Below are 19,781 nucleotides of genomic sequence, written 5' to 3'. Positions count from 1 at the left end.
TGTTGTAACAGTATAATTAATGATTGTTCTTCCATCGAATAGTTACATTTGGAGACAGTACCCTCAGTAATTATTTGCTTGAAAAATAAAGAATTAATATTCAGGAATTTCTCATGATCTTTTGTTTTAACTTTTTTATGTTTAATTTTTCATTTTAACTGTTTGGATTGGGATTTTATTTTTAAAGGCTCTAATTCTATTGACTTTCTAATAAAAATTTCATGTGAAGTGGCATTTGCATGGACCCGAGGTAGAGAGTAGAAACTACGTCTGTCCGCTAGTCAGTACTCACCACTCCGATATAAAAAAAAAAAAAAAATTGCAAAGCACATAATATATTTAATACCAGATACCAGTTTGCCTGGTGTATGGCTGTAATGGAGGAGTCCACTTCTGTCTACCTAACACTGGGATTTATTAATTTTGAGTTGATTTATGACTTTTTGTATTATTATTACTACATGGATTGTTAATGGGATAATTAAATGAAGAACTGCCAGAAAATGCCCAACTTATTAGTTAATAGCATAATTTTTTAGGAATGCTAATTAATAATTTTATTGATTGCTTAAAGAAACTAAACAATGAAAGCTATCTAAATGACTTCCTTAACATCAAGGATACATATATATATATATATATAGAAGCATTTCCTAATTAAAAATTACAGTTTTAAGCTGTTTCATGAGCTTGAAATGATGAAGTCTTCTGTAAGCATCAACCTTGCCCACACCAGAACAACAGTGACAACAACAACAACAATTGTAATGGGCATCCATTTCAGTGCAATCGCCTGCACAGACAATTACAATTAAAAAATTAGGGTTTATATATTTCATTGCCAAGAAAATTCAACAAATAAGAGCCAAAAAATAAAAAGAAATTAATTTGCACATTATAGTAATCGAAGTATACCTCAAGGAGTGGGGAACCCCAAATAGAAGAGGCAGTTTGATGAGGAGTCATTAATTTTCTTTCTGACATTTCTATAGAGAAGATAATAATTAATAAGCATTTCCCTCGAAAAAAAAAAAGCATTAATTTTAATTATATATCATGACTCGTGGAGATTAATTAATTAATTAATAATGTCTACCTGAATTTCGTTTTCTTTCAAGGATTTCAGAAATGTGTTGAGTAACAATATCTACATCTTTTTGTCGATTTGCATTAAGCTTTGACAGATTAGCCTGTGTTCTTGTATCCACATATCGCTTCCTTATATTCCCAATAACCCCATCTGCAACAAGTTAACTAAATTCTGTACTTTTTTTTTCTTTTTCTATTCTCATAAAATAATAATCCAGGAAGAGATTAACTCATGTTTGGATGTTTGTGCTCCTATATAATATGTGGGCATATATAAATGATTAAACATATATAATTAGGTAATTAATGAGTCTCCAACTTGGGTATTATGTAGTAATATAATAGAGATTAATTACCAAATTTGAGAAAAGTGTAAGGTCTTGTAATTTTGTGTAGGAAGGTATTATTATCAGTATCAAGTTTGTCAAACTCCATTTGCAAATCTTGCAAGAAATGGAAAGCTAACTTTCTTGGATACGAAGAATCGCATAATGTGATGAAGCAGACTCCATTAGCGACCAAATAGCTTGATGAAATTTGTCATAAAAAAAAATATGAATCACATTAACTAAATTAACTTCAGCCCCTCTTAAACTTTTCTTTTTAATTCTGCCCCTTTAAAGACTAAATATATCAGACACAAAGGTAATAATTTCAAAAGAAAAGATTTAGAGAGAGAAAAAAGGATACTTGAAGGAGTGATGATCTACGCGAATTGTCATCTCGGTGGGTGCTAAGGCTCCTCTGGAGATTTCTTGGAGTATGAATTCTGCTTGTTGCTTAACCATTAACAAGTTATCATTCTCTTTATTATGAAAATGCATGGGCCCTTGTGCAAGAGGCAACCCATCACTCACCCTTCCAACAATTGTTAGCTTAACCATTCCAATAGATGGATCTGAAGCCTAGCTAGTTTGATGTGTTAAGGGCTCAATCGGTCCTTAATATATATAGGGGAAAAAGAGGATCTTGTAGCTGAAGTTATTCCTTGGTTTTGCAAAAGAAGCAGAGGAAGATATTCATTTCTTCTTCAACTCTCAAATTGCAGTGCGCAGAGCACTTCTTGCATCGCCCAATGGAGAAGAAAAAAAGTCCATTTCAAGCAAGCTCATCACATCAGAGTTGGATTGTGGGCTGGCCAATTCATTTATGGGACGCTGAATCAATTTATTAAAAGCGGTGCTGTACAGAAATGAAGTAAATTCATTAATCGATGGTGTCTATCGACTAGGCCTCATTTCTGGGCTTGCCCTGTTGCCCATCCACCTGGGCTACGTTGCACTAACACCGGATAATAGTAAAAAACATTAATTGTTATTGTAAGCTGTGCACCTCTATAATTTATAGTAATAAAAAACATTCACCATTGTAAAATTAAGTACTCCCTAATCTCAAAATTTAAAATTTTTATACGGATTAAAAAAAATTAAATTTTCTAAATAATGCATATCTATTCAAGCTTTAACAATGCATTTAAATTTAAATATAATTTTAAATTGTAAAGTATTGATTATATATAATAATAAATAAGTCGAGCTGAATTGTTAATGAAAGCTATTAAAATATGATAAAATCTTATTTGAATTAATATTGATATATTAAGTGATGGGCCGGTTGAGATGGACCGGTTACAACTCCTTTTTCTTTAATTAAAATCTCCAATTTGACGTTTTAAATATGAAAATTAACATTAACCCATGGGAAAAATTCGCCCTGTTATCAACCCAGTAGTCGAGCCTGACGCAGTGGAAGTCCTGTTGGCTTTCGGATCTAATGGTGAAAATAATAATAATGGGATTATAGGGCCTCGTGCAAAGGTAGCCGACAAAGGAAGTATCAGAACTCATTGAATTGAAGAGATTGACACTGTGATACATGCAGAATGACGACTTGAGACCCAAGACACCAACATCCTCGCCTCACTCACGTTTCATTCACTCGTGTCAATAGAATTTCGATAGCACCAAATTTCCGTGCAACAAAACGTCATCCTATCAGTCAGCTGCTTGTTGCTTCTTGCGTTTCCGAGGATCATAGAAAGAGCATTGACCAAACCAAAAGGCTTATTCTGTAAAATATTTTTTATTTTTTGAGAGTCTGTCATCTCTGTCTTTGATGAACAACACCAAACCAAAGGTATGTATTTGCTATACCCACTTATTTTTGCCTAATTCCCATTGCTGCAATTCTGTCAATATTAACTTCGTTTTGTATCAGTATCTCTGTCGCTTCTCCAAAACGACAGCTTGGTGCCCCTTTTGTATTAGCGTCTTTGTGGGTCTAGAATGGTACAAATGAAAAATGGGTTGTTTCATGGAAATAAAATGGATAGCATTAAACTCTCGTTCAGATTCAGAAGAGTGATCCCCTCAACTGATTCTCTGGTCTCTTATGAAAAGCTCTAGCTTATTAATACTATCTCTGAGTCATAATAACTAAGAGTTCTCTCTCTGTCTTTTTTTTTTCTTTTTTTTTTTTTTTTTTAAATTTTAATGGTTATTGTTTATGACTGATTATGCACCGAAGATAATAGCAAGTGAAGAAGACGAAGATGGGACGAACTCCTTGTTGCGATAAAGATGGAGTGAAGAAAGGGGCTTGGAGCCCTGAAGAAGACAGAATCTTGATTCAGTATATCCAAAAACATGGCCATGGCAGTTGGCGTTCTCTCCCCAAGAATGCAGGTCTCTCTTATTTTTCCCTTTCTTTCTCCCTTTCTCTTCGTTAGTAGCATCAATCGAATCATTTTACAGAATTGAACAGAAGGAGAAATGGTTGCTTATAAATTTTTTAAAAAGGTTTTTGGATAGTAAAAATGCAACAACAGAGCAAAGCTTGGATTTTTTGCCCCTTGTTCGTTCTTCAATGTGACAGAAACTGTGCTGTTACACTTTACTATCTGGAAGGGTGCTTTTACATGTGCCTCATGACAGTATAAATTTGTCTCTTTCAATTATCTTATTTCAGAACATCTTCAACCTGTGTGTCCTTTTCTAATCTTTGCAGTATTGTTTAGCACTTGCGTAAAATTATCTTATTCAATAGTTAGCAGTAAAATCACTAGTTATCTATCAATATCCAAGGGGTCACAACAAGTTTGATACTGTAATTTCTGCAAGTGTTTGAATTTAAACATTAGCCGTGGCCTGTGATTAGGGCTTCTCCGATGTGGAAAGAGCTGTCGGCTTCGATGGACAAACTATCTTCGCCCTGACATTAAAAGAGGTCCCTTTTCTCCTGAAGAAGAAGATACTATTATTCGACTTCATGGCATGCTTGGTAACAAGTAATCCCCTGTTCTTCATATTTCTTATCCATTGTTTATATATGAAAGAATTTTGCAATATTTCGAATTTTGTGTGCATTCTATTATTTGAAGAGGATACGATTGTCCTCAACGTTTACGTTCTTTAATGTTCTTGGGTTAAAGACACTAACTTGCCTGTAGATATTGCTTCCTGGTTTTTATAGTGCAAAATCCTATTAATATTTGGGTAGATTTTTCTTTTTATTTCTTTTCTCAAAACATTAATAATCTAATATTGAATTATTGAATATTAAAAACTCTCAGGTGGGCTGCCATAGCTGGTCAATTACCAGGAAGAACAGATAATGAGATTAAGAACTTCTGGAATACACATCTAAAGAAGCGCCTTTATTCTACAGCTCAAAAGTTGCAGATTCATCAATCTTGGTCGTCTTCAGAGCCTATCGCTATAAAATGTGAGTCTGCATCAACTCGGCACATGGTGCAGTGGGAGAGCGCGAGGGTTGAGGCCGAGGCCCGTCTATCAATGGAAACACTGTTGCTTAACCCGTCATCATCTGTTAAGATGGAACGTGATTACTTTCTCCAGTTATGGAATTCTGAAGTCGGGGAATCATTTCGCAGTATCAAAGGGAAAGTTGGGGGAGCATGTGAAAGTCCTATCTCACAGACATGTTCATCAACGAAACTTGGGTCTGGTTCAGTTGACAATGGCAGTAAACTTCAAATGACACCCATCAAAATAAGTACCTCCAATGACACTGCTCGTGAACAAGAAGATAACAGCAAACTAAATGCAGATATAATGACTGCTTCAGATTCTATAAGCTCTAGCCAATTTACTGATTCTTCGGATACAGCCTTGAAGCTGTTGTTGGATGTTCCATGTATTAATGATATGGAATTCTTGGAAGGACAGACTGAACATTTTTCCAGCTTCCTTAATCTTAAATGTGACTGAAACTTTTTTCCTAATACTTTCTGCTTCCAGATGGTAATTTTTGGTTGCCCCTTCTTCTTCCGAGTCTTTTGACTTATGACACAATCAAGCTAGTTCGTTATTTTCTTTGTCACTGCCCTGCTTGATTTCTGAGAAAATACAAGGCGACAAAGATAACCCAGTAATGTTACTGGTTACTGGATTCCATGCTTTTTTCTTTGCTGCCTTCTCTGAAATCGAGTTAAACATACATAAGATAGAAGCAGACAAGTTATTTAGGTCTCAGTATGAGTTATAGTGTAACTGCTCAAAGATGGTTCCTATATATAAGTACTCATTGAGCTATATAGTTTTGTTATGATTTATGTCAATTTAGTATCTTTCCATTGGTCCACCGCAGTATAATTAGCCACATAGCTAAGATATTTTGCTATATCAGCAGGAGAGTAGCTGCAGAAAACCTGTCTTCCGCAGTCATAAGAGGATGAAAATACAACTTGCAAGAATAACAGTCTGTTTTTACGCACTTCTTACAAATGTAACATGTGAAGCTTCCAAACAATATTTCAAATGGTATATACAGAGAGACATGAACATGAGAACACGGCAATTGCATATTTGCCAACTTCTCCTATGAACAAACACACAACTAAATTAACAAATAAACGCATCATAAATACACAAATAATACACTGTTATTCAAGCCTGAGGCTTTTAGACTAAAAACATCCAAGGAGCTTCTTTGGAGCAGTTCCCGTAGCACGGCACTTCGCAGCTGTCTCTTCTGCCTTCAAAAGATCTTCTCCACGTTTAGCTTCAATTATTGCCCTTTTCTCTTCTGCTGCCTTGTGAATTAGTGCTATTTTATTTTTCATTTTCTCTGCATATTCTGCCTTCTGCTTCTCCAGTTTTTCCTGCTCATATGCAAATATTCATCAGGTAGGAATCAAATTGTGCAAAGTCGGTGGTTTCAATTTGTTGATTACCAAGTTGAAACAAAAAAGCAGGCGCAGAGAACTTGATGGAACAGGTAAATTGACATGCAAAATGTAGAAGTTGATAGAAACATTTTGAGATTTGATAGAAAGTTGTAGAAGGTGCAACTTGTTACCTCAATTTGCTTCAGCTCAGCCTCTACTAATGCTTTCTTGCTGTTCTCCCACGACACAATGGCAGATAGTTTTTTGTGAGCTCTGTTTATTACATTTAGAAAACTTAGTCACATGATAAAAGATCTTCATCAAAACTGAATATCAAGTTTGCTTGAAAGAATAACAATCACTGAAGATTAGAGAAATATTTACTTGTTCTCTGCTTTGCTCTTTTCACTCTCTTCCCATGCTCTAATAAGTGACAGCCTCTTCTGTGTTTCAACCCTTGCAAGCACAGCATCTATACAAAACAAGAAGTTAATTACTTTAATGTTGATAAAATATAACATAAACAGACATTTAAAGAGAGAGAGAGAGAGAGACTTAGTATAAATCTTAAGGTCTAGCAATACCTCGATTCACAGAACCCTCAGAACTTTTAGTCTCAGCAGGTTCAGGAGTCTCTGCCATAATCAAAAATAAATAAATAAATAAAATAATGGCAATCTGCACAATTTGGAACAAAAAAAAACAGTTCTAGAAAATTAATCAAAAAAGTTGTTATTTGTTTTGCTTATTTACTTGGACTGTAATAGCAATTTTTGCAATTATCCTTTCCTGATTCCTTAGTTTTTTCATATGAATGAAAATTGGAGAAATTTATTTTCTCTGCAGCTAAGTGAAGACATTAACAAATATATTTATTCAAAAAACAAAACTTTTAAGAGAAGGGCACATAATTTTGTTTAAAGATTCCACAGAGAGTCATCTAATGATAGTTTAGCTGAAACGAATAGATCCTTACAAAATAGCAATACATAAAAGACAATAGTAAAAACCAATTCAAACAACAAATAAAAAATGAAAGAGATATAGAAAGCTAACACAAAACCAACTCTCTCAATTGAAACTGTCAAAAAGAATACTTTTTCTTTTTGTAAAAAAAAAAGTTACTCATCAACCAAAGAGAAATTAGAGCTAAAGCTAATCAGCTAAAGAAGAAGAAAGCAAGTAAAAAGAAAAAGAGAAATCAAGTAGTTTACTTTCAACAGGAACAAGCTCCTTGGACTCCTCGGTCTTCTCTTCCGAAGGTGGTGGAATTATGGATTTCTCCTCAGCCACATCTTTTGGAGGTTCAACAGGTTCGGTTACCGGAGCAGGAGCAGAAGCAGGAGCAGGAGCTGGAGCCGGAGGAGAGGGAGTTTCAGTTTCCAGCTTCTTGGACTCTTCTTCAGCCATATCAGTACCTGCTTATCCAATTTAGGAACTGATCGAGGAAAGTTAGGAAAAAGGCAAAAAGAGAATTTAATTGCAAAGAAGATAATAAGTGAATTGTGATAGTAGAGAGAGAGAGAGAGAGGTTGTGTTGGTTGAGATATTATAGTTGAAAGTGGGTAACTGTATCTTTAAACAATGAGCTGGACTGGTTTGGTAGGTCCTTTGTGCTTGGCTATGTATCTTCTACCTTGCGTTGGCAGAGAGTGACACTCGGATTCTCTCTCTGCTCTGTTCAACGTAATAATTCCTTTTTTCAGTTTAAAAAATCAAAAATCTTGTTGGAGAATTTGTAATTAGTAACGGAATATATAATCATTGATTGCCTTTCTAAGGAAACTACCTGGCTCCGCAAAGCGACATCGTTTACTAGATTCATAATTGTACGTATTCGTCTTCCCCTTCAAAACGACGTCGCTTACCTTCCTTGTCTAAAAAGATTCCGCCATTTAATTTATATATATTCTTTCATATTAAATGGTGGTAACGGATTCTTTTGTGGGCCCCATTGAAAAGTGGCTGATCATCTTTTTCGCTATTGAGTCCTTTTTTTTATTTCTTAATTATACTTCTGTCCCTACCAATACACAAACAATAATAAAATAAATAATGCCTGTCTGTTCTAAATGGCAAAATAATGTTTCTCAAAAAATAAAAACATATGTTTAATTTTGGAATATAAATCTCTTCATTTGTTTTTATAAAAAATTTTAACATTTTTGTACTATTATGAAAAAATATTACATCAGCGAGATTTGAATTTGATACTTTTTTATAGCTAAATATCAAATTTCCTACTAGCAATCAAAATTTAATAAAATAATTTGTTTCTTTTTTTTTAATTTTCATAAGTATTTCATACCTTTTTCGGATATGATAATAATTTCTTTTCATAATTTATAGCAGCCACTCTTCATTAATGCTTTATTACGGATGAAATAAAATGCAACCTCTTTTTTTTTTCTTGAATAATATCTATGATCTTGAAGCAAATTATATGCTAGTGGACCGCCTACAATTTGATTAGATTAATAGCTATGCAAGCCAGGGAGTTGTTTGCCCAAAAAAGCAATGTGGGACCAATGAAATATAAATATATAAATTATATATATATATTACCAATAATAGTCTATAATTCCAACCCACGATTTTCTTTTCATTTCTAAGTAACTACTGTAATTATATTCTAATAACGTAACGGGATATACTTAAAATATTAATCCAACAGTTAAATTGATTTGATTAATTGAAAACTATTTACATTAATTATTGGATAAGCAACTGCTTAATATTGAAGGCCTTTTATTGCAACTTTAAGAATACCAAGCTGTTGTTTTTTTTTTAATATTTTAGGACAAAGTGATATTAGTATAATACGTAACAATTTTCACGTTTTATATTAATATATATATATATATATATATATATATATATATATATATTAAAGATTATTTGTGATTTAGGCATTTAGCTTTAAAAATTGAACCAATAAAACGATGTAGGATTGCGTATCGCAGTGGATATGAGGTGGCCCAAAGCTTGTTTGCCATGTCTAACCTTGAATTAATCTTGATTGATATGGACGTTTATTGTAATGTGTAGGTGTCACCACACAACTTCAAACTTATTCAATCTAATTCACTTGTTTCAATCATAAATAATACAGCAAAGATAAGGGAAAGGAAACCTATATATGATTAATTAAATTGTTTTCTTATAAAAATTTGTAATAATATTTCAAATTTTTTATTTGTTCCCCTGTATTAGTGAAAAATGTCCTTACAGTGATGATTAATGGATGGATAAATTTTCTTTAAATGAAAAACAAGCATACGGTGGTAAAGGTAAACCATGCTTGGTAGCCGGAAGTAATTGGGTTCATGGTGGGGACCGATAACGACGTTGGCTTGGCTGACTGTAGGAATGAGGCTAAACAACAATCAACCATCTGCTGCCACGTTGTGGGGTCTGTTGATACTTATAGCTTCTGTGACGATTGATGACGCGTCCTTAACCACGTGGCCCTCCGACTGCTTACCTGTCGCCTCCGCAACCATACCTTCTTCCAGTTACGTTTCTATTCGCGCAAAGCAAATCATACGGGCCGCGAGGCCTGCGTGATTTCCAACAGGCCGGGCATCTGGGGGTGTCCTCATTCCGCAACTTTTTGGTTTTTATTTTTGTTTTTGTTTCATTTTAGCAAGTAGCAACGCATAATAATTTTTCCGATAAAAAAAAAAGACGTACCAAAAATAAAGTGAAAATGATAAAAATTAAATTATCTTTGTATTGATAATAGAAAATAGTTTTGCACCAAAAATAAACTGAACATGTTCTTTTGGAGACAAGTTAATAGGTCGTCTGCCAATACACTCTTAGGGAGGCCGCTTTGTCTCACCCTGGATTTTGTATTTGGAACTCAGTTCTGAGTGAGTATAGTATAGGCTTTAATTCATTGTAACTCATTCCGTTTTTCATTAATAAAAGCTCTGATATTTTTCTTAAAAAAAAATAGAAAAGAAAGTATAAATGATATAAGAATCATTTAAAATTTCTTAGGAAGACTAATTTATTTATTAAAAACTCGCTATTTGAATAAAATAAATACAGTCATTCGCATGATAAAATGAAGTCCATATGATGAAGTACAACATATGATATACATGATTTTAATTAATCAGAAACAGCCATTTTAATAGATCTAGCTACAAATGCTAATTAAGGATTAATAGACATCGATCCTAGTTATGTTTCTACTAAAATACACATTATATAGCCGTGTAGCTATGATCCTCTTCCGCGGGCGGACCCTGACCAAGAACTGTGAAAATGACAAAGGCCCCATAAAATATTGTGAGCACAGCAGTGAAGTTGACAAGCAAAGCCTCCGATCCATATTTAGCAAGTCCGGAGCTCTCAAGGAATGTCAGCTTCTCCAAGAAACCGATTGCTGCATTTGCAACTGCTAATATATACACCAACACCCCAAAAACCACATGCCATGGTAGAGATTCGCTTCTAAGTCCAGTCGATCCTCCAGGGTAGAAGAATATAATGAACCCATATATCCACTGCCAAGAAATTAATATATTCATTTTTTAGGTCAAAAAGTTCCTTTTTAGGGTTTGAGCTCTTAATCATGTTAAAGATGTTTACTAAATAGTACGAGTAGAACATTATGAACTCATGTAACCTATCATGAAAAATTAATTAGATGAAGAAGTTATAATTAATTAGTGAGAATGAATTACTTACCTGAATGCCATAAAGGGAAATGATTGTGATCCCAAGCCAAGAATGCAAACTGTAAAGGTTGGCAATGCTACTCTCATTGTGAAATTTGAAAGCAGTGTAGATGCCAATAATACCCAGTATTAGGGCAACGGCGTGGAGAACCAGATGTATCAGTTTCTTCTCTTGTTTCTTGAAAGGAAGAGATTTATAACTTATAATGGCTGCACTTTGTATTTTCACAGAGGAAAATAAAGTTAGTTAGCTAAAAAAAAAAAAAAAAAAAATCATTAAATTTCATTACATAATTTGTAACTAATAAAAAGCATCAGATGATTACCTTCTCCTCCTATGATGATTAAGCCAATTAGCATCAGAACAGGATGAATCTGTTGCATACGTAACAGGAAATATTTAGATCCAGATGCCGAATATATCAATATAATTTGAATTGAGAACATTTAATCTTCATAAAAAAAAAAAAAAAAAAAATTAGAAATAGACATCGTAATTGCACAAATTAGAAATAGAATTTGACTTAAAAATTATAATATTTTGTTCAGAATAAAGATAATAATACAAATTTTTGGTGTTTGATTTTACCTTTTCTTGTAAAATTTGTTTCCGATTTGATATTTGAAATTTTTATTTTTTAAGAAGAAAGAAATAGGTGTTTAAAGACGTGGAAAATAAAGTGAATTATTATCACTTTACTTTGCAACTGGTTTACTTTGCAACTGGCCAATGACAAGAGACAAATCTTGGCATATTAACCACAAAAAATAACAAAAAAAAAAAAAAAAAGGCTTTTTTTTTATCTTCTATTCATCGCCACATCATTGAATACTGATTAGTCATAAACCTCGTGATTGCTCAAAAAAAGTCCAAAAAAACAAGATAAGCATCTCCACCTCGTTGAACATCGGAGAAAAGAAAATAGGTGAAAAATGTATTTAGTTTGTAATATTGACTACATACATTAAAAGGATAAATTCAATTTTGATTTTAAAATTAGCTAGCTATATTTTCCACCTATTGTCTTTTTATTTAGTTATTTGTTTTATTACGGTTAGTCTTTGTTGTGCTAGTGGTAAAATTAGATAAAAGTTAAAGTTGTAAAGATTTTTTCACCTATGTTGTTAAGTATGGGCAGGTATTATTATTATTATTATTATTTTGAACAGTTAAAATAATAATTATTAGTTATATTGTTTAATAATGTAATCGTTATATATTATTATCTATTGAAAAAAAAAAATTGAAGAGTTGGTGAGGACGTGAGTTGAAAATTAGCTAATAAAACTAAAATTCAGCATGGATGACAATTGGTTGTTGTAGAGAGTTTTCTGGTATGAATGAGAAGGGTAGTTGGTACAAATGGGACAAGTGCTAAGAGCAAAATTTATGATTAGTCTTACCTGATTTTACTCTAGCTAACCCCTTGATTAAAAAAAGCAATATTTACCAAGTCATTACACCCACAAATCAGAATGAAGCTTCCATAGCATACAAAATTATCAAGAATCCAATCTACAACCTCCTAGCTTTTTAAAAAAAAAATAAAAATAAAAATGAAAATAAAAGTTGTTACAAATTAAAACATCAACTAAAGACGACTATTGTGAGCTGTTTGAGTGTCTTAAAAAGAGTCAATGCAGCATCTAATTCTATAAGACAAAGGATATCATAAAAAATTCCAAATCCTTTAACTTCTGATAATGGCAAATTGCAAGTCAACATTCTCTCTTTCATTAGCCATAGCTTCAAAGAGAATATTAAAACCTAATAATAATAATAATAATAATAATAATTGTTTGGTAATTGTAAAAGTAAAACGACAAGCTGATAGAAACGGCGGTAACTACAATGACACAATCAAACGAGAACCTTTGATTCTGATAAGCATGAATTGAGTGGCCTCAGAAACAAACAAAACGACTGTCATGAATGAGTACCACAAGAAATTAGGAGGAGATAGATGAGGATCGGGAAAACAGGATTAATTTACCTGAAAACGCAAAACGGATAGATAGCACAGACCAAATTAAGAAGAACAACAGAGACACTTACATTGAAGATGAGACTTTTGTTAGAAGCTTCCCAAGCTAGGCCGCCCCTGAAATATATGCACCAAACCAATACCAAAATTGCACCTGCAACTGCAAGCGCGTGTGTAACAAACGTGAACGGTAGTGCTTTCACCTCCAAAGCCATTATTCCTCCTCGTCTGCTTAATCTGGAAAGTGGAAACCAAAGACCAGAAGCTGCAAAAAGAGCATATAAGAGGGGCGAATAGATAGGGAGAACGACAGTTTGATCTGTCTCGTTGGTCAAGTCTATCTTGTTTGTATTACCAGTTATTCCATCCCATGTTCACCGTTGGATGAATGTTTCCTCAATTCTTAGATTGACGACACGTGGATTTGAGTGATTAGATGAGCTTTGGTCTGTTAGGTGCGAAGGGCGTAGCACAGCTAGGCTTCGTGTCTCCCCTACATCCTCATGCGAGTTCTTTTATGGATTCAGTTTATTTTTTGTCCCGTAAAAAATATATTTAATTTAACTCTTAATTTATAGTTAAATCATAATTTTTTTAATATTCTTATAATTTTTCCTAATTAAACTGAAATATGAAAAAATTTTATATTTTGATTAAATACCTATTTCAAAATTTAATAATAATAATAATAATAATATAATTACTATTGATAAAGATTCATACTAAATAAGGGTACAGTAGAAAATTAAAAGGATTATATTCTTTTAGAAAAATAAATAAGAATGCAATTTAGATAAGTGAATAGAAAAGTAAATATATTTTTATGGGACAAAGTAATTTTTTATTGTATAAAATAATGAAATTAATCTCAACAAATAACTTTTTTTATTAATTAGGATATCATATACTTAGTAAATATTTCAGGAAAACTTATTTTAAATATATCATGATAATAGAAGATAAATTATTTTAGAAATTACTCGAAGCCTACAGAGTATAAACAATAGGGGTGTGCCAAATCGTTTTGATATGTGCTTTTCAGGGGATTTATGAAAAGCGTATAGACAAAAGCAGCCGGTCATGAATCTCATGATTGGCGTAATAGTAGAACGACATCGTAGCAGCAGCTTTTGCACGAGATACTACTACTAGTATAGATAATTATAAAATAGAAGAACGATAGGAGCCAGCCAGATCAGCTGAGATGAGGTGTGACATCAAATGAAGTTGACCCCTATCGTTTTTTCCCCACACGGAACATGAAACTAGCCACAGCCAGGTAAGATATAACAGACGTTTTTATCTCTTAATTGGAATATTGATTGAATGTGATGGACCCACTCATTTACTACTATTTCTTGATAGGCCTTTTATCAAAGATCAATGTTACTCCTATTCTTAGTTATTCTTTCAATGTGAAGTTAAACATCTAAATTCTAATAGTGTATTTCATAATTAATAACTTAGGTGACTAATTCTTCCTTCAATTTTTCAGTAAAAGGACATAAAGCTACTATTCATTTTCTAAGCATTCTATTTTTGTATTAATGATGGCACATTGAATGTCAGCTAACCCGCCATATATACTAAAATAGTGGTCCAGTACATGCATATGATGGATAGATAAGTTTGAAGGTCAAGTAGCATTTACCTTGTTCACGCTTGGTAGTGGAGACTGGAGACTGTTAAATTAGACACCATTAAAAATTATTTCTAAAATAAATTTAACATGCTCTAAAAAATTAAAACTATTTCCTTCATGGTGATGTGCTTGCAAGTTTCAAATACATCTAAATATATCCAAACAGATCTACCTTGCACATGTTCCCACGTGGTTTCCGGCACTGACAGGGCAACTTGGTATAGTGCGCTGCCGGAGAGGCTGGATGTGCCGCAGATGTGACAATGGATCTAATGCTTTGGGCCCCAACCTTGCCCCCCAGTTAATAATTATGAGTTGCATCGCAACAATTAAAACCTTCATCTTCCCAATTATTCACCCAATAATTCTGCTTTTATTGATTAACTAACAACGGGTTTATTATGGCCACCGCAATCGTGCAAAAATGAATTTTTCTTTCTTTTCCTTTCTAAAGCAAGATAAAGAGTGTTGTGGTTACTGGTGATGAAGCAAAAGTTACACGTATTCTAAACTTCAGGAGAAAAGAGATCAAGACAAGGACCACCCTCATTAAAATAAAGTTTAAAATTTAATTTTTAATTCAAATTATCTAATTACAATTTGTTGTAAATTTTAATGGTCCTGCCAGTGACAAATTGCAAAAGCTTAGTAAGAACTTGCATATATTAAATAAGGTACTTGCCAGAAATTTCCATCTATAAAACATTGACAGTTCAGTGTATAAGCTCATCTGCGCAAACCTTTTTTTTTTTTTTTTCCCCTTTTACTTGAACAAAATTCTTTGCCCCAACAATTTGATATTCCTGTCAACAGCATGGAAGCTCAGAGTTAATGGAATAAATTGATTGTTGAAACATTAACCTAAAAGAGCTTTATGAGTGATGATGACATATCATAGAAAATGCAGGGATATTTATGTCATTTGAAGTTCCGTAACTCGTGCCTTCCTGCATTAAAAGGAAAGCTGAGAATAGTACAGCAATTAGGTTCTTTACAATAAAAATATCACATGGTTTGTCTCCACTCAAGACAGTACAGTGAAGCTTCTTAATTTTTTTATTATAACGGTTTTATTTTCCATCTGGATTTGGGTCATCCTCTGTTCTCGTTTCCAATTGTCCCTAGCATCTCAATCTTACTTTCCAAAAAAACAACCAGGAAAATCGCAGCTGCAGCTTTCATGCTGCTTTTGGATTGTTTTTGGGTTTCCCCAATTTAGAAGAAAACATACATTGTCTTGTCCTAATTAACGAAAACAAAAGTCCTAAGTTAGAGAGTGAGACTTTTTATGAAGATTCTCTGAGAATCCAGATTAAGCACAAAAACATGTTTAAGTCTTGGAGGAGCGACAAGAAAAAGATCAAAGCTGTATTCAAATTGCAGTTTCAGGCAACTCAGGTACCAAAATGACAATGAATAAAATATTCTCTTGCCACTAAATTTCAAATAGAATTTCTTTAGCTGTATGATATAACCAATTTGATCAAGCAATTCCAGAATTGATTTGTATAAGAAGCACTCGCCTTGATCTGTACCTTTTTGGTTCAGGTGCCGCAGTTGAAGAAACCAGCATTGACTATATCTCTGTTGCCAGAGGATGTTGGAAAGACAACATTCAAACTGGAGAAAGCAGCAGTTGACGATGGAACCTGTTTATGGGAAAATCCTATCTTTGTAACAGTAAAACTCGTTAGGCACGCAAAAACAGGAAAGCTGGATGAGAAAATATATCATTTCATTGTGTCTAGTGTAAGTTATAGTCAACTTAAAAGATTTTTCTTTCCTAAGATTTAGAAGGTGTTTTTGTGTATTCTAATTCCTATGAGTTCTTTCAGGGATCTTCAAAATCAGGTTATCTTGGAGAAGCTTCAATTGATTTTGCAGATTTTGCAGATGAAGCTGAACCATTGACAGTCTCTCTGCCCCTTAAGTTTGCAAACTCCGGAGCAATTTTACATGTCAGCCCTCTTTCTCTCTTACGCACACGGACACACAAATAGAATCGTGATTTGCTCAGTTATTACTGAGAAATGAGAATTGTCTCCAAAGTTCAAATTCTTGTCGTTTTATTATAAAACTTTACTCTATTCCTCACATGTGAATTAATTATGGAGACAGGTGACAGTTCAGAGGGTACAGGGAGGTACTGATCAAAGGTGCAAAAGAACGTTAACTCATTTTTTTTTTCTTTAGTAATTGACATTCCTTTCGCAATTAGCGTATTCTAACTGAAGATCGTAATTTCAGATACAATGAAGATTATGGAGATTCTGCACTTACCCGAGATGAAAGCTTGCAGAAACAATTGAGCAATGGACTTACAGATGGAGATGACAAAATTTTCAGTGAGGTAACATCTAAATACTATACTCTCTAAGATCTATATCAGAAGTTACTCATAGATAGCCTATGCCTATCTACTAGTGTTATAACTGAACTGCACCTCAACTGTGCCACAGGACAAGAATTTTGATAACTTGTCATTGGAAAATGCTGACCAAGATGGAAGCTTCAGAGAATATATGGGTTCTAATGCTAGTTTACAAACAACTCTCAAACAAAATTCTATGCCTCGAAAGGTACCTGTTGATACTTCTGGAACAAAGAACCGTCTACATAGAAGATCAAGCACAGATTGGTCAATGGGTTCAGCTTCAGATGGAAGTTTAGTTGACTCAACAAACAGCCTTGAGAACGAGCTTCAAAGAGAAGTTCGAGGGAATTCGGATGAATCTATTGAAAAACTCAAAAGTGAAATATCCACTCTACTGAGGCAATCAGAATTATCGGAATTGGAATTACAGTCTCTGCGGAAACAGATTGCAAAAGAAAGCAGAAGGGCACAAGATTTATCTAGAGAAATTATTGAACTTAAAGAGGAGAGAGATGCATTGAAAACAGAATGTGTACAACTCCGGTCCTCACAGAGGTCTGTTGATGGAGAGGCACTGAACAGATTACAGGATGAGAATAAGGATTTAAAGGTTCAGCTAGAAGAAATCAGGCGAGAGCTCACTCATGGAAAGGAAATGAATAGCCATCTCAAGTTGCAACTCCAGAAAACACAAGATTCTAATTCTGAGTTGATTCTTGCTGTGAGAGATCTTGATGATATGTTGGAACAGAAAAATATGGAGATATCTCACCTTTCTGTCAAGCTTGAGGTAAGTAAGAATTCCGATGAGGATCAGGGTAAAAAATGTAAATGCACCATGAAAGAGGACGAAAACCAACAGGCAGTACATGTGCTGGAAGAATCTGGGAGGGAGCAAAATGATGGTGATGAATTGTGCTTACTGAAGCAGCAAATTAAAGACCTGTCTGATGAAATTGAACTATACAGACAAGATAGAGAAAAACTGGAGAACTATATTGAACAACTCAGCCAAGAGTATGCAGATTTACAACAGGAAAACCATGATTGCTCCTCCAAGTTAGAGCAGAGCAAGTTGCAACAACTAAAGGTGCAAAATGAATACATGGAATCTTTAGCAACTATTGAGGGACTTGAATTACAGCTAAAGAGGTTGGAGGAAAAATTAAAGAAGCAGACAGAAGAATTCTCAGAATCATTGATTTCTATTGATGAACTTGAAAGTCATGTGAAATTACTGGAGAAAGAACTAGAGAAACAGGCAGCACAATTTGAAAATGATCTTGATGCAATGACAAATGCCAAAATTGAGCAGGAACAAAGAGCCATCCGTGCAGAAGAGGCCTTAAGGAAGACGAGGTGGAAAAATGCAGTGACAGCAGAGCGGTTACAAGAGGAATTTAAAAGACTTTCTGTGGAAATGTCAGGTAAGTTTGATGAAAATGAGAAGCTGATGGCAAAAGCCACTGCAGAAGCTACCGAACTACGTGTTCAAAACAAAATTCTGGAAGAAAGACTTCACAAATCTACTGAAGAGCTTTCACTAATCAGGGACGAGAGCCAAGTAAAAGTGGAAGAACTATCAACTCAACTAGCTTTGCAAACAAAACACGTTAAGCAGATGTCATTAGAACTAGAAGCTAAGTCCAAGCAACTGAGAAATGCAGAGAAGCAAGAGGATTTCTCAGTGGAAATTCAAATGCTCAAAGCCAATATAGAAATGCTTACAAAAGAGAACAATGGCATCTCTGAACAGGCAGAACAGATGAGCTTGAGAGATGAAACTGAGAAAATGAAGTCGTCATTTGTAGAAAAGGAGGTGCTAATTGAAAGATGGAAAAAAGAAAGAGATGAATTGGAGAGAAATTTTGCATTAGCAAAGAAGGAAGCAGAAAAGTTACAAGAAGAATTACTCATCTTGAGCTCTTTAAAAAATGAAAAAGAGACACAGGTTGAGAAACTGTTATCAGAAGCAGAAAGTGTTAGATCTCAACATAATAAATTAGAACATAGCTTGTCCAAACAAGAATTGGAGAAACAAAATCTGCAGAAACAAGTACTTGAATTAAAGCATGAGCTGCAATGTGTAGGAAGAACGTCCCAAGAAAGCAGATATACAAGGGAGAAAGGACAGCAATATGAGACGAACACCAACCAAAGAATTCCTGCTGAGAAAGTAGTTAGTGCCGCACTTAGAAGGTATCATTTCAAGCCCGTCTCTTTACATTTGAATCCATTGTGCCTTTTTTCTTTGCTTAATTTTCTACTGTGGAGATAAGTCTAAGCACCTTTTCTTAAAATTAACAGTGCATCGCTGCATCTGTGATACTTTAGTTTATTGTCAATTATAACTTTACACTGCCAGCAGTTCTGTTTTTTTCTTCAAATTCTGTATTCATAAAAAATAATAATAAAAAAAAAAATTTGCACTAGCAAGCACTGAAAATCAAAATTTTCTATGCCAGAGATGACAGCAACATTACAGAATTGTTGACAGAAATAACACTGCTAAAAGAAAGAAACAAATCCATGGAAAGCGAATTAAAAGAAATGCAGGAGAGATATTCAGAGATAAGCCTCAAATTTGCAGAGGTAGAAGGTGAAAGGCAACAACTAGTCATGACTGTACGGAACCTAAAGACTGGGAAGAAGAACTAGCATGCCTAATATGTGGGACATTGGAAAGAGAAATTAAGCATGGATGAAGCACCTGATAAAACTGCATTTTATGCAGCAGGGCTTGTTGTCTCAGCTATTCCTCTAAACACTGTATTATCCAGTTGACCAAAACATGCTCAAGCAAGAGGTCAATATATCCCGAAAATTAATTTGTCAATAAAATTTAATTATCAGAATCTATTACATCATTCAT

The 19,781-nt window shown here is 33.9% G+C and overlaps 5 protein-coding genes across 5 annotated transcripts; 2 read left to right on the top strand and 3 right to left on the bottom strand.

Annotated features, from left to right (window-relative positions):
* Positions 1-578: 578 nt before the first annotated feature.
* Positions 579-2,193, bottom strand: LOC105648847 (SNARE-like superfamily protein). The gene is made up of 5 exons (XM_012235347.4): positions 1,780-2,193; positions 1,446-1,615; positions 1,097-1,240; positions 916-986; positions 579-793 (listed from the first exon to the last, which is right to left on the bottom strand). The coding sequence occupies exons 1-5, from the start codon at positions 1,971-1,973 to the stop codon at positions 683-685; spliced, it is 690 nt and encodes a 229-aa protein (XP_012090737.1). The 5' UTR covers positions 1,974-2,193; the 3' UTR covers positions 579-682.
* An 887-nt stretch (positions 2,194-3,080) lies between these two features.
* On the top strand, positions 3,081-5,332 carry LOC105648476 (transcription factor MYB17). Its single transcript, XM_012234877.4, has 4 exons — positions 3,081-3,225; positions 3,616-3,773; positions 4,246-4,375; positions 4,661-5,332. Exons 2-4 carry the CDS (start codon positions 3,641-3,643, stop codon positions 5,316-5,318), a joined length of 921 nt encoding a protein of 306 aa, XP_012090267.1. The 5' UTR covers positions 3,081-3,225; positions 3,616-3,640; the 3' UTR covers positions 5,319-5,332.
* A 462-nt stretch (positions 5,333-5,794) lies between these two features.
* Positions 5,795-7,801, bottom strand: LOC105648474 (remorin). Its single transcript, XM_012234875.4, has 5 exons — positions 7,432-7,801; positions 6,802-6,852; positions 6,602-6,689; positions 6,409-6,490; positions 5,795-6,211 (listed from the first exon to the last, which is right to left on the bottom strand). The coding sequence occupies exons 1-5, from the start codon at positions 7,625-7,627 to the stop codon at positions 6,017-6,019; spliced, it is 612 nt and encodes a 203-aa protein (XP_012090265.1). The 5' UTR covers positions 7,628-7,801; the 3' UTR covers positions 5,795-6,016.
* A 2,413-nt stretch (positions 7,802-10,214) lies between these two features.
* ACYB-2 (Cytochrome b561/ferric reductase transmembrane protein family) lies at positions 10,215-13,218 on the bottom strand. Its single transcript, XM_089715792.1, has 4 exons — positions 12,965-13,218; positions 11,235-11,283; positions 10,919-11,118; positions 10,215-10,734 (listed from the first exon to the last, which is right to left on the bottom strand). The coding sequence occupies exons 1-4, from the start codon at positions 13,106-13,108 to the stop codon at positions 10,432-10,434; spliced, it is 696 nt and encodes a 231-aa protein (XP_089571918.1). The 5' UTR covers positions 13,109-13,218; the 3' UTR covers positions 10,215-10,431.
* A 2,299-nt stretch (positions 13,219-15,517) lies between these two features.
* On the top strand, positions 15,518-19,776 carry LOC105648473 (Myosin heavy chain-related protein). Its single transcript, XM_012234874.4, has 7 exons — positions 15,518-15,933; positions 16,084-16,284; positions 16,371-16,493; positions 16,654-16,691; positions 16,783-16,885; positions 16,995-19,108; positions 19,375-19,776. The coding sequence occupies exons 1-7, from the start codon at positions 15,862-15,864 to the stop codon at positions 19,565-19,567; spliced, it is 2,844 nt and encodes a 947-aa protein (XP_012090264.1). The 5' UTR covers positions 15,518-15,861; the 3' UTR covers positions 19,568-19,776.
* Positions 19,777-19,781: the final 5 nt, after the last annotated feature.

This window comes from Jatropha curcas, chromosome 10 (assembly GCF_041381405.1).
Source record: "Jatropha curcas cultivar XTBG-Jc1 chromosome 10, XTBG_Jcur_1.0, whole genome shotgun sequence".
Lineage (NCBI taxonomy): Eukaryota > Viridiplantae > Streptophyta > Magnoliopsida > Malpighiales > Euphorbiaceae > Jatropha > Jatropha curcas.
This window is presented reverse-complemented; position numbering and strand designations above follow the sequence as displayed.

Coding starts and splice junctions, on each gene's coding strand:
- LOC105648847 (XM_012235347.4), bottom strand. CDS start 1,973: ATGGTTAAGCTAACAATTGTTGGAAGGGTGAGTGATGGGTTGCCTCTT. Junction 1,616..1,779: donor GTAGATCATCACTCCTTCAA/GTATCCTTTTTT, acceptor AATTTCATCAAG/CTATTTGGTCGCTAATGGAG. Junction 794..915: donor GGGGTTCCCCACTCCTTGAG/GTATACTTCGAT, acceptor TTGTCTGTGCAG/GCGATTGCACTGAAATGGAT.
- LOC105648476 (XM_012234877.4), top strand. CDS start 3,641: ATGGGACGAACTCCTTGTTGCGATAAAGATGGAGTGAAGAAAGGGGCT. Junction 3,774..4,245: donor TTCTCTCCCCAAGAATGCAG/GTCTCTCTTATT, acceptor GCCTGTGATTAG/GGCTTCTCCGATGTGGAAAG. Junction 4,376..4,660: donor CATGGCATGCTTGGTAACAA/GTAATCCCCTGT, acceptor AAAAACTCTCAG/GTGGGCTGCCATAGCTGGTC.
- LOC105648474 (XM_012234875.4), bottom strand. CDS start 7,627: ATGGCTGAAGAAGAGTCCAAGAAGCTGGAAACTGAAACTCCCTCTCCT. Junction 6,853..7,431: donor GGAGCTTGTTCCTGTTGAAA/GTAAACTACTTG, acceptor TGATTATGGCAG/AGACTCCTGAACCTGCTGAG. Junction 6,212..6,408: donor CTGAGCTGAAGCAAATTGAG/GTAACAAGTTGC, acceptor GCATATGAGCAG/GAAAAACTGGAGAAGCAGAA.
- ACYB-2 (XM_089715792.1), bottom strand. CDS start 13,108: ATGGCTTTGGAGGTGAAAGCACTACCGTTCACGTTTGTTACACACGCG. Junction 11,284..12,964: donor ACAAAAGTCTCATCTTCAAT/GTAAGTGTCTCT, acceptor CGTATGCAACAG/ATTCATCCTGTTCTGATGCT. Junction 11,119..11,234: donor AATCATCATAGGAGGAGAAG/GTAATCATCTGA, acceptor TACAAAGTGCAG/CCATTATAAGTTATAAATCT.
- LOC105648473 (XM_012234874.4), top strand. CDS start 15,862: ATGTTTAAGTCTTGGAGGAGCGACAAGAAAAAGATCAAAGCTGTATTC. Junction 16,285..16,370: donor ATCATTTCATTGTGTCTAGT/GTAAGTTATAGT, acceptor GAGTTCTTTCAG/GGATCTTCAAAATCAGGTTA. Junction 19,109..19,374: donor GTTAGTGCCGCACTTAGAAG/GTATCATTTCAA, acceptor TTTCTATGCCAG/AGATGACAGCAACATTACAG.